The sequence below is a fragment of the Takifugu flavidus genome, chromosome 7 (genome assembly GCF_003711565.1).
Source record: "Takifugu flavidus isolate HTHZ2018 chromosome 7, ASM371156v2, whole genome shotgun sequence".
NCBI classification, from domain to species: Eukaryota; Metazoa; Chordata; class Actinopteri; order Tetraodontiformes; family Tetraodontidae; genus Takifugu; species Takifugu flavidus.
In genome coordinates this window covers 14,994,033-15,008,330 of record NC_079526.1, presented here as the reverse complement: position 1 = coordinate 15,008,330, position 14,298 = coordinate 14,994,033, and the positions used below count along the sequence as shown (strand labels likewise).

The window sequence follows — 14,298 nt, the reverse complement described above, 5'->3', positions numbered from 1 at the left end:
TATTATTATTATTATTGTTATTGTTATTATATATATATGTGCTGTACTGATATGTATGTTTTGTCCAGTTTTGTCTTTTGCTGCTGGTTTTATCGATGTTTCTGTGACTGTTCACTGCTTCAACATCTTTTTCTCCTCTACCTGTCCTCCCCCCTCTCCTCTCCTCTCTCCTCTCCTCTCTCCTCTCCTCTCCTCTCCTCTCCTCTCCTCTCCTCTCTCCTCTCCTCTCTCCTCTCCTCTCCTCTCCTCTCCTCTCCTCTCCCTCTACCCAGCCGGCTTGGCAGGAGGGTCCCCCTACATGAGCCTGGTCCTGCTCAAGGTTTCTTCCTGTTCCCTGGGATTCGATAAATCGCCCGGAAGCAATTCTGATTGTAACAGACGCTATATAAATAAAGATTGATTGATTGATTGATTGATTGATTGATTGATTGATTGATTGATTGATTGATTGATTGATTGATTGATTGATTCGAGATGTCTAGAGGATTCGCGAATAAGAAACTGATGTTGATGAAGGAGAAAGCAAATTAAAAGTGGGCTTGATTAACTAGGAATTTGTGCTTGTAGTTTCACTTTCATCCCCTAGATGGCAACATGGGACCGAATGCCTGCAGTGCGAGACCTCTGTCCATCTGTCCATCTGTCCATCTGTCCATCCATCTGAAGACAAAATTCACGAGCAGAGAACTGATCGTTTCATATCAGTATAAATTAAGGGAGCCTAAATATAAATACATTTATATAAATGCACACTGAAAATATGGTTCGTTTTATGCCTATTAATTTGACCTCAGTTCTTCTTTTACTGCAGATTCCTGCTGTAAAACACAAACACGAGGTTTTATGTTATAGCATGTGTACATCTTCATAAACGCGCTGGTGAGCTGCAGTCGTGACACTTCAACGTGTCTCAGAGTGATTGTACAGATGTCCCACATGTTTGTCCATTAGTGCACGTCACAAACACAAGAAAAGGGTGCTTCTGTTTGCTGTGAAACTCCCAAAACCCTCAATGACCACCTCACAGAAAAACCTTGGAGCAACATGTGGACAGAATTTAGGGGTGGACAGAAGGCAGGAAGAGTTTGTGATAAAGGGGCAGACTGATACGGAAGCTGGGAGCTAGGTGGGGGCAGAACGACTGCGCCATCTTACACTCCAAGCGTGGGAAATCTCCGGGTGTGGGTCCCTGGTGAAAAACAGTGCTGTCTGGTGACTTTCTGTTCCTCGGGGTTCACATCCTCTGTCCGTCCTCTCAGGAGCCGACGCAGATCTGAAAAAAGAGGTTTATTCCAGTGACACTGCGGCTACCGCATGAAATTCACAAATCCTGCAAACGCCTCTGCTCTCTTCCTTGATCCTGCATCGTGCTTTCAAAATTAAAATAGCTTTTAATCAGCGAGGAGCAATTTCTGCACTCCTCCTGCAGATGCAGCGTTCAACGAGTCAACGTGGCTACAAGAACCTCCACCGGTGCTGAGAGGAGCGGCGCCACATCAGGTGAACTCACTCAACTCCAGAAGGTTCCCGGTGGCCACGACCCCGTTTCCAGTGTCCGACTGTCCCATCTCAACAAAAGCATGAAGGCGTGAAGGCTCCACTGATGCATCATATTCCTCTGAATTACTCAGTCTGAACTCTTGAACGCAGCCGCCACATCTGTGATTTAGCCAGAACGCCGGCGTTGACGTCCTGTGTTGTAGATTCTTGAGTAATGAAGTCCAGATGTGTGGGCAGATGTGTGAAGCAATTGCATCACAATTTGCAATCTTGATTAAAGACTCACTCCCTAAAAAAGGGTTTGTTCCAGTTTATTTTGGAATTGTGCACCTCATCTCTTCCTCCAGGGATCAAAAGCCTCCACTTGGAATCAAGACTAGATCCAGGTCACACAGTCAGACCTTATGAAAGCTAAAATCCTTGTTTGCATGGGAAGGTTTTCTTTTTCTATCTGAAATGTCCAGATTCTGCAGCGCGGGGTGAGAATCCTGGGCTGGTCGTGCCTTGTCCTCAGATTGTGGAGAGGGTCACTGATGGATCGTAGGAGGGAGAGCAGAAATTCCCAGCCTGAGTTAGGCGATGTGACATTCACCATTTTTCTATGTGCACATCCATCCATCGTCTATAGATCCCCGAGCATGGAGCCCATCCCAGCTGCCTTCAGGGGGTGGGGGGTGGGGGGGCGCAGGCGCGTCACCATGTCCTCACAGGGTTAACATACAGAAACAAACAACCACTCACACTCACATTCACATCTGAGGTCATTTTAGAGTCACCTACCCCCTCAAATGCATGTTTTTAGACTGTGGAAGGGCCAGAGGACCCGCAGAGAACCCACACAATTCACACAGAGGAGCCTGTGGCCCCCAGGGGACGCAACCCATCAGTGCACCACCGTTAGGGCAACAAGGGGTTTGGAAATTTGGTCCATTTCTTGCACCAGTGCTGCACGCCAGCAACACAAAGGCGATGGTTTCCTGTGAACTTCCAGTGCTCGGCGCTGCGTCGCCCCACCTGTGTGGGCGTGACAAACAGATTGTAGGTGAGGTCCAGAGGCTGCTCGGGCTTCCCAGCAAACGCTGGCGTGTCCACATAGCAACACCAAACATCTTTTATGTTCCGTGCTGTCATGTTTGGTTTGGCCCTGATTCATTGCCACTTTTACAGCTATTTAGCCTGATTTGTGTTCTGAAACCCAAACACACTCGACTGTTATCACAGCTGAAGTCCGACCTGTTGTTCTAACCTGCAGATTTATCTGATCTGATGTAGACGTGGACACGAAATGCTAAAAAAAAAAAAAAAACCTTTATAAAATGACCTAAAACAATGTGGATTTATGGAGCTGCTGCAATCTGTGTTACAGAAAAAGCAACTCAACAATTTCCATTGTTAATATTTAGCGATGGCCTGAATGGAAAATCCACCGTGCATTTATTTCTCCAAAGAAGGAATGATAACATTTCATCATATTCCTCCTCTGACCTCTCCCCTGCTGCTTCGTGTCCAGGGTTTGATTAAAATCCGTTAAAATTCTAGAGAAAACACTCCCCCCCCCCCCCACCCCCACCGTAACACTTCAGGTTCACCGGAAAAGCCTCCGCAAATAAACAACTTAGCAAAAACAATTAATGGTGCTGTGGGAAAAGCAATTTAATTTCCTCCCAGCGAGGCCGTGGACCGAGCGCTGAGAAACTGGACACCTCCTTAATCGCCGGAGAACCTTTGGGTTCACTGGGATGTCTGGATGAGGACGGTGCAAGTGGGGCCACCTCACCATGTCCCAGCCTTGGATTGGAGCTCAGCAGGGAGCCAAAGGTGACGGGTCAGCAGCAGCTGAATTCCTTAATGGAATTATTGGAACACAACATCCAAAAGGAGGACGATTCTCACGTCTGTTTTGAGACATTAAAGCCTCCAACTGACCCCCAAACCTGCCTGAGTGGCATTTGCATCTTCTTCCAATGTCATTTACTCACAGTTGTCCATGCAGAATGCCTGCTTCTCAAAAGGAGACGGCTGTCAGTCGCCAAGGTAACGCTCTGACAACATCCATATTTGACCCCTGAGGGACACGAGCGCGCCCTCGGTCATTCCCAGCCGCGGCTGCAACACATTCTAAGCAGCTGGGATGTTTTTTAAAGTGGATTAATTGCAATGTTCATGATAAGTGGGTGTGAAAAAGTCACACCGTCACGTTTTAATCCTGATTTTGTTATTGCTCTATTCAGGGGAGAGTTTCCTGGAATAAACACGGCGGTTCTGGAGCCTCAGATGGTCGTTGCGTCGAGAAATGAAGCGTAGGACGTCTGTCAGCGTGCCTAACAGAGCACCTGGATGCCACCTGGTGGCTTTATTTGAACAGCGGTGCAGTGTGCTGTAGACCTGAGTACACATCCACCCCCCACCCCCACCCCCACCACCCCTGCCACCACCCCAACCCACCCAAAATTGGTTAAGAAAAAAGAAAAGTTGCTCTTTGTTCTTGTTTGGACGTGCGGGAGGTGCGGGGCCTGCAGGGCTTCCATGATGGTCCATTAGTAATTGGATTGTTTCTGATTGTTCAACACAATATGAACTCAGTGTAAATGGAGTTAAGCTCTTTAATGCCTGTTTTCCTCCCAGTTGGTGCTTTTTAATCCAACTTGTGACAATGTCATAATTTTGTGTTTTCATAAATGAGTCACAAATGTCGCGTTTCACTAACTCCACAATTAAAAACTGGCGTTTAAGCATTTGGTCATTTTGGTGTCACGTGTGCTCAGCGACAGAAGGTGATGGACAGAAGGAACCTGTGGTAGCGGATAGCGACCTTGAGCCGTCTGCATCCCGCACCGCGGTGCTGCTGGACCTCCCGGATCAGTGAAACTCAAACAGCCATTCAGTTCTGAAAGCACGCCCTTCCCGCAGCCACACCGAGGCTGCCGCAGCATTCCAGTCTGATTGGCTTAGCTGTTGGCCCAAAGCCCAAAGGATGCCTGTATAAAACTCTCCTTGTGCTGAAGCAGGCTCAGAAAGGAAACAGGACAGTGAGACTCGCAGCGGACTAACAGAACCACCGAGAACCAACATGTGTAAAGGATTAGCCGCCTTACCCCAAAGCTGCCTTGAACGGTAACATCTTCCTCGGCTCATTTTCCTGACAAAAGTGCTTTGAAAGTTTTTTTTCCCTGTACTTCAAATGCATGTAGCGACCAGATATGAGGGAAGTAGGACTTTTATTCATTAGGAGCTCATTTTCACTGGAAATTCGATTTTTGTTTCCTAGAAAATATGATTTCATCTGTGTTTGTTCTTTTTTTAACTTAATTTGCTGAAACCATTAAAATCCTGCTGCTGTCGTGTTTAGAAGAAGATTCTTGGAAGTGAAGAATGTTGGAAACTACCGGAAAAGTCATGGTTTGCAGGAAATTTAGTTTTAACCGATGAATAGGAGCTTTTTAGATATGTGGAGTTTGACAACTGATTTAAAATCAGTTCTCAGCAGCGGAGTGGTTGGAGGACGGCTGGAGACCTTTGAGAGCCCAGACGTACGAGTAACAGATAACACTCTCCTCTGGTTCCAGGGCGAAGGAGATTAAGTCAAAATTGGGAGTTTTGCTGCAGAAGCCAGAGAATGCCATCGACCTCATCATCCCCTACCCCGAGAAGACTGAGAAGAAGCCGGAGAAGCAGCAGAAGTGAGTCTCTGCCGTGTGTCAGAAGGATGTTTGTCAGATGATTCAATTTAAAGCGGAGCAACGGGCAGGTTCAGGATGTGCACATCAAAGGATCGGATCAAAGGGCAGGAAATTCTTTATTGGGTCACGGCTTGAACTGGCCGCACAGCAACATTTACCTATTTAATATTGAAGGAGGGACAACAAAAGACTCTCAAACGACAGAATCAAATCAGGCATTCGTTAGATGGACAATCAGATCGAACCACATTCAGCTCATTTAATGGTTAAATGGTTTAAGTCAGAAGCCTCAGGGAACAAATGCAGCCGCTTAGAGGCTTTTCGTGCAACGGGAAAGGAACAGCATAGATTAGAAGGATCACCAGTTTCAATGAGTCAGCCTTCCAGCCAACTGTTGAAATGCTAACCAGACACAATCCGCTCGCTCGATGTTTCCCAGACGTGAGACTTGCTCCTGAGTTGGAGGTCCAAGAATGTTGTTTGGCTCTGTGAAGCTGTGCTCAAGCATCCTCCTCACATAGGTGGAAACAGAACATGGAATAAGATGTTTTTAGAAAGTTTCAGTGTTAATATGGTCGCGCTTAGACTGGAGACATTGAGACCCGCCCCCAAAGTGGCAAAATAAACTCATCATTTAACCTTCATGAATGCGTTTATATTTATTTTTGTTGCACCTGCATGAATGTATTCTTGTGACATTTGATCTGTGTTAAATTTGTGCGTCATCCTTTAGTTTGGTCAGGAGTCAGTTGCTATTTTAAGCCAAACGAGATGTAATATGAGAACTGTGGCTGTGTGAGCACTAACCCAACAGGTAAAACTAGGTTCCAGTCCAGATATCCTCTTGGGTGCCAAGTTGGCAGAATGATTTATTAGCTTGGCACCTCATCTTGGTTGTTGCTGCTGAGGTCTCCACATCCAGACAAAACCCCCTCTAATTCCATCCACATAAACCCGCTAGTGACACACTTCCTTGTGCTGCTGTCTGCATGTGTGAAGTTAAAGGGATAAAAAGTGAGTTCTCTTTCTGTCCAGGCCGACTCCCGAGGAAGCGGCTCAGTGGCGTGAGAGTCTGGACAGAGTCCTGAACAACAGCTGTAAGTGTACTTACTGTCTCAGAACACTTTGTGAAAATCCTACACATCAGCCCCGACCCTGACCCCAGCCCGGTAACCTTCCGCCTGGCCTCATGGGCTCTGACTGCCCCACATGGGACTCAAACCATTTTGGTCTCCATGGTGTTCAGATGTTTGTGTATAATAATATCTGAGAGCTCGGGTCCAAGAATTGAAATGTATGTATGGTTTGTGTTTACAAAGCTAAAATCAACAGCCCTGGAGACTCCGATGTTTAATCCAAGGAGAATCCTTCTGGGAACAACATATACACTCATTACAATAAACAGAATAAAATGTTTCTCTAAAGTCACAACGTCTTTATACACGACCCTCGGTGGAGATAAAGCCGCCGTCTTGCTTTCTTGGCCGAGATGCCGTGGCCACTTTTTTCCATAAACCTCCAGAAAGATGAAGATTTCCCTCCAACAGGACATCAGCCTGTGAAAGTCCAAAGATAGAACTCATCTCTCATGATAAGTAATAGCATCTGCACGTTCTCCTCCCCGCGGCTCACAAACAGCATGGTTATTATATAAATATTACACAACACACTACTTGGACTATAGCGTGTCAAAATACGGGGGGGGTGTTGAAAGGGGATAGAAGTTGGTGGTACGTGCGCTCCGTGCCGCCTAATCCTTGTACCAACTGTGGTGATTGTGGTGGTGAGAGACACTTCCACATGTCGCAGGGCAAACTGGGAGATTTATGTCTCTCGTGTGTTTGCCTGCCTGCAAGAATGTGTGTTTGCATCTGTGTATCAAACCTCTGAGGGTATGTGTGTTATGCTAACATCTCCGGGGAGAAGTCGAAGTGATTCCCCGGCTGGTGATGTCGCGCACGTTCTATGATTGATTTGATTTGTTCACCTACATCACATCTGACACTATTTTTTTATTATTTCCAGTTAATTCCTGTGGGATTCTCAGAAAACTCGCCTCTTTTGTGCCTTTATCTGCGCTCTTGTTGCTCTAAATGTTCCAAAAGTGTTACAGAAATGGAGCTAAGCTGCCGGAGGTGTTCCTGTTTGTGTCCCCGAGCTGAACGCGTCTTTCAGCTACAGCCTGATTGAGACGGTGCTATCTTGAACCGCACCAGCCATCTAGATGGCAGATAAAAGCCCGAGGCCGGACCAGAACCGCTTATCACCAGCAGCACATGTTTGCTCAGACAATGCTGCATTAGAACCCTTATTTTAGCACAACCCCAGCCCCTATTAATGTTGGCTTGATTACACTAAATAAATGCCTGTTTGGTTTAAGAAGTGTTTGTGCAGAAGTGTGTTGAAGTGAGCGGCCACTGAGAGAGGATTGTGCACGTTGGTACTGGTGGTACTGGTGGTACTGGTGGTACTGGTACATGGACGGCTGTGAGCGCTCTGATCTCCAAATACAGACTTCTGTTTTCCACATCACTCTCTTCTGCTTACGGTCCTGGAACCTGGATGCAGCCACTCTTGAATTCTCCATTGACAAGTGCTTACGTTGTTAATATTAGTGTCCCCGGTTGTCTTGGTGACCGGCTCGCTCATGCATCACAGAGGCGTGGACACGAAACTAGCACAGCAGAAAGGACGGAGGCGAGACCACGAAGCTGTGACTCTTTTAACTTTTAAGAGCGTTGCGGGACCTCGCCGTGGATTTACAGTATGTCATAGTTTCCATGGTTACAGAAATGTGTGCGCATGAATAGCGCACAATAAACATGCAGCTTAAATAGTCCTGCCTGAGTTCTCAGAAGTGACAAACATATGTAAACAAGAACGTGGCGGCGGTGATCAGACTCGAGGAAGTGTCCGTTTTAGCTCAGCTGCCTTTTGTGGATGGAGACATTGGTTGTCCTCTCGTCCCTGCTGAGATCAGGTGACCTTCAATGCTCTTCCCGTTCTCTCTGCAGATGGTCTGAATGCCTTCCGCAGCTTCCTGCAGTCTGAGTTCAGCGACGAGAACGTCGAGTTCTGGATGTCCTGCGAGGACTTCAAGAAGACCAAGGACCCTGTGAAAATGGCTGCCAAAGCCAAGAAGATCTACGAGGATTTCATCCAGGCGGAGGGACCAAGAGAGGTCACTGACGCTTGTTTGTGTTCTTTTGAACAAGATCGCGTTCTCACGGGATCGAGATCATCTAGTTAATGCGCGTTGCGTCTGATGGGCGGCCGAGCTGAGCACAGAGACGTGAAATTATCAAGAACGGGATCTCCTCTGGATTCCTCTGGATCCCACATTTAATCATTTCGGTTTTTAACTTTAATACCTTTTTCGAAGCCGTCTGACAGATTTGCCTCTCGTCCGCCCACCTGCAGGTCAACATCGATCACTTCACAAAGGACATGACTCTCCGGAACCTGGTGAAGCTCTCCCCCACGACCTTTGACCTGGCCCAGAAGCGGATCTACGCCCTGATGGAGAAAGACTCCTTTGGCCGTTTCCTCAGGTCTGAACTGTACCAGGACCTGCTGGTCAACTAGACTGCAGCAGGAGCTGAGAGCAGCTGGGTGGGGAGGTGGGGCGGATTAAAAAAAGCAGTTCATTCACATCACAACCTTTGTTTTTTCATTAGAGTATTTTTAATAAATTCCCACTTTTAATAACATTTTGCATAACAAAGACTTTTATTGGACATTGATTAATATTGCGAAAGGCAGCGGAAAATTTTGGATAAATCTAAAATTATAGGGGCTGATTTTGAACTCTTTCCTCCCCACCCAACACACACACACACACACACACACACACACACACACACACACACACACACACACACACACAGATATATAGTTCATCAATCTGGCCCAAACACACACTTTTTGCCATGAAATCTGAAATCAAATGTTCAAATAAAGTTAAAGTCCCGAGTTGGGACATTTCAAGAGTAAAAAAGACACATTAAAATAACTCCAACACATTTAAAACTCAAGAAAGCTGAGCAGATGTCAGTGGTGCAGGAGGGGATTCGTTAACCTTCACAGCCACACCCACATTATAACGCTAGTTAATTCTTGTCCACGCATCATTGTATCGCAGCTTCGCCAAGTAGTGGAGAGACACGCGTAGCTTTGTGCTTTAGATTTATCCTGTCTACCATTGTCTTCTGTCGGATGAGGAGTGCTTTCAAACGTAAAGGTGCCAGAGGACATGTCCTTGAGGTGAGAGGGACTCTTTGCTCATGACCCTCAGTCCAACACAAACGGTCGAGTTGAAATAAAAAGCAAAGTCACGCATAGTTAACTTTCAGTTACTTATGACATCAATAGAGTCTCATGCAGCATAAATCCCAGTGCTAGTAAAGCTAAATAAGGACAAAAGAATCATTTATCGATGTCAGAAATAGCTAGTCCCGACAGCTTTGTGTTCTCTGAGGCCGCTCCTTCCAGTTCTCCGCATCGGTTTTCCCAAGTTGATTTTATTAAGACGTCATCAGTCCTCGGTGCCTGGAAATTACAGATTTCAGTCTATGAGACCGGAACCATTGGGAAAACTCAAAATAGAGATTGCTGGTTCTTCGTTCCAGTATATTCCGTCTTTGAATTGGCTACTGTGCAGGCCAGATTGGACCTTCCTGGATAATCAAAGCATTAAGTAACATCATGATTAGTTTTTCGGCATCACTGCTCTTTCACTCATGCACACAAATAAAAGTACAGTGTAACAGCCCCCTCTGGCTTTAAAGTGTCCTTTAAGAGCTGTCCAGAGAACAGTTCTGGTTGGTTGGCCCGGTGGTTGAGCGTCTCCGCTACCACTTTACCGCAAGTCGCTAAGATGGGAAAATCAAGTAGGAGGGATCTGAGATATCGGCAAGGATACAGAGTTGGGAGTTGGAAACGGTTCTTCCCGTGTGATTATACAGTAGCACGTGGCCCACTTTCACCGCTGGTTTACCGCGTGGGAACCAGAACCTGCAGACTTCAGGAACAGATGAGGGGGACATATTTAGCTCACAAACGGTCACATTTATAACAAATTTTGACTTTTCTGGTTTACTTTACTGGGTAACACTTTCAACCACAAGTATTGTTTTCACTTGACTCCACGTGATGCTAATTCTGACGATATATTCTGACCCGTCTACATTCAGTGAACGTGTAGAGGAAGCACATGTACTCTTTTCCATTATAATGCACAGCATATATGTCTGATTGTAACCTAGATATTCAGCATTGTTAAAGCCCTTATTGTCTACATTTCATTGATTCCAGCTTCAGACAGCGCTGACGAGGCTTCCCTGTGGCACAGATTGGCCAGTCTGCTGCCATAAAATGCTACATTTGTGTTACAAAAGAACACAATAAGGGCTTAGACACTGCTGAGTGTGCATTACTTAATGTAGCCTTGCATGTACGTTTGTGGAGAGACATAAAAATATATAAGCATACATTTGTTGAAGATGTATTTATTGTGTGTAGATATTGACTATTTACAGGCAACTGTGTCCTTTAAGTTATTCTTCAGCATGGAGAGCAAATCTTGTGAATCTATGAATGAAGAGCTGGAAAGAACTCATCTTTTCACTGACATAAAAAGAAACACCCCACTTCCAAATGTTCTTTTGTTTTTTCTTCATTAAACACCTTTTTGGAAAGAGCACCTCTTTAATCTAAGCCGACACAGAAAACATCAATTAAAAACTCCAAACATCTGAGGCTCCCAGCAGATGTGGCTAAACTGGTAAAGCAACAGGTCAGAATACAGATGCCAGGAGCAGTAATACAGCATTAATAGGCCATATAAATGGGTAATATAAAGGTATGCTAACCATTAGCCTTAACCTTCATCCTTCATAGCTCTGGCAGAAGGGTGGAGCCCCAAAAGTTGAAGATTCTGAGAGGAAAACTGTAATTTAGAACGCTGCTGCTGATGTGTGGAACCCCTGCATCATTAAAAAGGACCAGAGTCCTGATGAAGCGTCTCCATACACAAACACTCACACAGTTTCAGTCTGTTGCTGTGTAACAAAGTGACACCAATAAAAGCCCAATTTTAGGAAAAACCCTCCCAATTGTCGCCCATAACTGAAAACACAACGTTAAGCCTGAGAACTCTTTGGCATTAATCCTTTTAAAAGTGAAGTGTGTTATATGAGCTCATTTCGCTCCAAATCTGAAAGAAGATCAAGAATTTTGCAAAGGACCATGTGAAGGTTGTTAAACGAGAAGGATTTAATTAAAAGATTAATCCTCAGCTGATGGCTCCATCTCTTCATAGCTGAGATGATCGTACTTATCCTCCACCATCACTATCAGTAACACCGGTTCTGTTCTGTATGCAAATGACCACATGGGGACAAATGAGTCCATTCTTTTAACCTTTCATCTTAAACATTGTTTGTACAAGGCTTCTAAGCAAATTCCAAAAAACGCCTTGTACAGATAAGAGGAATGTCGGACGTCCCAACCTCGTAACGCCCAGCACTCTTCTCATGGCAGCGGGTTGGTAGAAATGCCACCACCCACAACAACTGTCTGTTCCACAACAGGACTAACATCAATAAGTGAATTTAATGGTCTATCGGAACACGTTGTGGTGTCTGATGTCGTATTTCTGGTCTAATTTCTTTATAGACCTCTGAGCACCCACCACAGGGACTCACCTCACATCGGACATTAGTCTCGAGCGGGCTGGTTCTGTAATGATCCTTTTTGTTGCTCTAATGGGTCCATAAAGTCATTGACTTATAATTAATAGACTGGTGAGTTCCTCGGGGTGACCGATGTCCCCGTAATCAATTGCAGGCAAAAGCTTTAATGTTCCTCAAAATGCAGTTTCTGACACACAAGAGCAAGAACAAACCCTTTTGTAGCGTGATTTATTCCAAATGCTGCCCTCAATGGTGAACGTGTGAAGAGTACAGACGTGACATGAGCAAATATTTGACATCACCAAAAAGCCTCCTGGATAAAGCCAAGTGTGGACAGCCGAGCGTGCAATAACAGGCATACGTGCTGGATCACCTATCCCTCTAAGAACGGTTGTGCAACATTTGGACAGCGGTCAGCCCGTTTTCCAACCATTTCAACGCGATTTCAGCGGATTCATTCATCAGCCTGTGGAAGGCTGGAGACGGTTTTGTTCTGTAGAGGATCCGTGTCCTGTCTGATGAACCCAGCCGGATGAACCCAGGACCAGCAGCGTGTGTGGAACTAAGCAGCCACAGAAAAACTATGTAGCCTCATAAAAAGTGACATCAGTTCAATTTTAGAGACACGTGAATTCTAGCATTAACGTCCAAAAAAGTCACCGGCAGTTTGACACCCTCGTCTCTTCATTGTTGTCTTCATTTACACCTCCATCCTTCCACCAGCATTGTATGTGGTTGCAACATGCCCCTGGAACATGTAACCTTAACCCTAACCCTAACCCTAACCCTAACCCTAACCATCTAACCCTAACCCTAACCCTAACCAGCTGCACCTCCTGCTAGGATCAAGCGAGGAACTCTCCCCCACAGAAAGGGGACACCGAAAGACAAGTCGCAGCTTAGATCTCCTTTCTTTGCTCTTCTCTCGGTCCTCTCTGGAACTGTCCTTCTCTCTGTGAAGCGTGTCTGGGGACAACATCAGCATTCAGCTAGTATGACTTTCATCAAGGATTTCTTGGTTTTTTTAACTCTTCTGGGAGAATAACTTTAACGTGGGACAACCTGAGGCCTTCCACGGACAGGTGTTGCCTCCTGGGTGTCCTGGATGTTGCCTCTGCCACTAACGCACCGAACACGGAGGAAAAAAATGACGAACAAAGATGTTCAAGACATTTAGCATCCTCTGTCCATGATTTGATATTTGATGAAGAAGGGAAACATTTCTACATGGTTTCAGATAAAATGTCCCAACCTTTAGTATCAGATGATGGTTAAATCATTTCACACATGGCAAAAGCTATCAGAAAAAGCTGCAGCAAAGCCGCTTTAAAAGGATGGCAGCACCACAACAAATAAAAATACAAAGTGTCCGCCATGAAGCACTGAAGCCCTCCAGCAGCTTTATCATTGAAGCCGTTTGGAGACAACAAACCAGAGCTCCAGCCATCCGGCCGGCACTGGGTCGGCTGTTCTATGTGCACGTTTGTGTAGATTTATTATCTTTGCACTTGCACGTGTCAGCATGTACGTGCTTCCCAGCACGTGTAATGACATTATAGTCCAGATCATCCCATCAGCTTTAATGAACAGGCCCCACGGCTGCTCGGTGTTCAGAAAGCAAAGGGAAGGTCCAGCCATAAGCAGGTTATTGCTGCTGGTCTGTTTAGGCGAGCGTGGAGCCTGATCAGATTCAGGACTGTGTTATAGCTGCAGGCCAACAGGAGCAAACAGCCCCCGCTTAATTCAACCCATCATGAGACCTTTGGATTCAAGAGATCTTTAGTGGATGTACTTTACTAACAAAATGAAGGAGGACAGACACTTTTCATTGTTCTTTCCATCATTTCAGCCAGTCACTGTGGTTAACTCCATCTCCTGTCTCACATATTCCAATCGGAAATGTGATAACCTTCATCTTGAGTATTGGGAAGGTCATTTTCCAAACTCATTTCTCCTCATTTCGCTCCCCTCCCAAGCAGAATGGCAGTTGATCAACTATTTGGGTGATTTATACAGCTTCTGCTCTGCCTCCATCTCTCTCTAGATCGAGGGTAATGGCGCTAACGTGCTCGAGTGTGCCAGAGTACAGGATGTTCTCCGTCTCCCAGCGCCTCCATGATTAAACCTCGATCAGGTGTCACATTAGGCTTCACACACCCCGATAATCAGGAGCCCTCCACCAACAGCTTTGAGAAAATTTTGGCCTCAGATCATCCACAAACCCACCATTCCAAAGGCCATTTTTTTCTTTTTGTTAAATCCACCAAATGTTGCTCTAATCACTGAAAAAGAGATCAATAATTTGATCAATAATTTGTTCAGATGTAGAAAAAGGGTGAGGTGTGGGGGCCCACGATGGGTCTTCATATTCTATATGAGATGAGCTGTAAATATGAGGCACATTTAAATCCTGGTTTAGTTTAGGA

The 14,298-nt window shown here is 45.5% G+C and overlaps 1 protein-coding gene and 1 long non-coding RNA gene across 2 annotated transcripts; one reads left to right on the top strand and one right to left on the bottom strand.

Annotated features, from left to right (window-relative positions):
* Nucleotides 1-764: 764 nt before the first annotated feature.
* On the bottom strand, nucleotides 765-2,031 carry LOC130528934 (uncharacterized). The gene is made up of 2 exons (XR_008951457.1): nucleotides 1,511-2,031; nucleotides 765-1,273 (listed from the first exon to the last, which is right to left on the bottom strand). It is a non-coding gene; the product is annotated as an uncharacterized LOC130528934 (long non-coding RNA).
* Nucleotides 2,032-4,455: 2,424 nt separating this feature from the next.
* On the top strand, nucleotides 4,456-10,669 carry LOC130528814 (regulator of G-protein signaling 5-like). Its single transcript, XM_057038553.1, has 5 exons — nucleotides 4,456-4,614; nucleotides 5,067-5,180; nucleotides 6,216-6,277; nucleotides 8,195-8,361; nucleotides 8,601-10,669. The coding sequence occupies exons 1-5, from the start codon at nucleotides 4,571-4,573 to the stop codon at nucleotides 8,763-8,765; spliced, it is 552 nt and encodes a 183-aa protein (XP_056894533.1). The 5' UTR covers nucleotides 4,456-4,570; the 3' UTR covers nucleotides 8,766-10,669.
* Nucleotides 10,670-14,298: the final 3,629 nt, after the last annotated feature.

Excerpts from the sequence above, each read along its gene's own strand:
- LOC130528814 (XM_057038553.1), top strand. The coding sequence starts at position 4,571 with ATGTGTAAAGGATTAGCCGCCTTACCCCAAAGCTGCCTTGAACG. Across the intron at positions 4,615-5,066 it reads CCCCAAAGCTGCCTTGAACG|GGCGAAGGAGATTAAGTCAA; the intron begins GTAACATCTTCC and ends CTCTGGTTCCAG. Across the intron at positions 5,181-6,215 it reads AAGCCGGAGAAGCAGCAGAA|GCCGACTCCCGAGGAAGCGG; the intron begins GTGAGTCTCTGC and ends CTTTCTGTCCAG.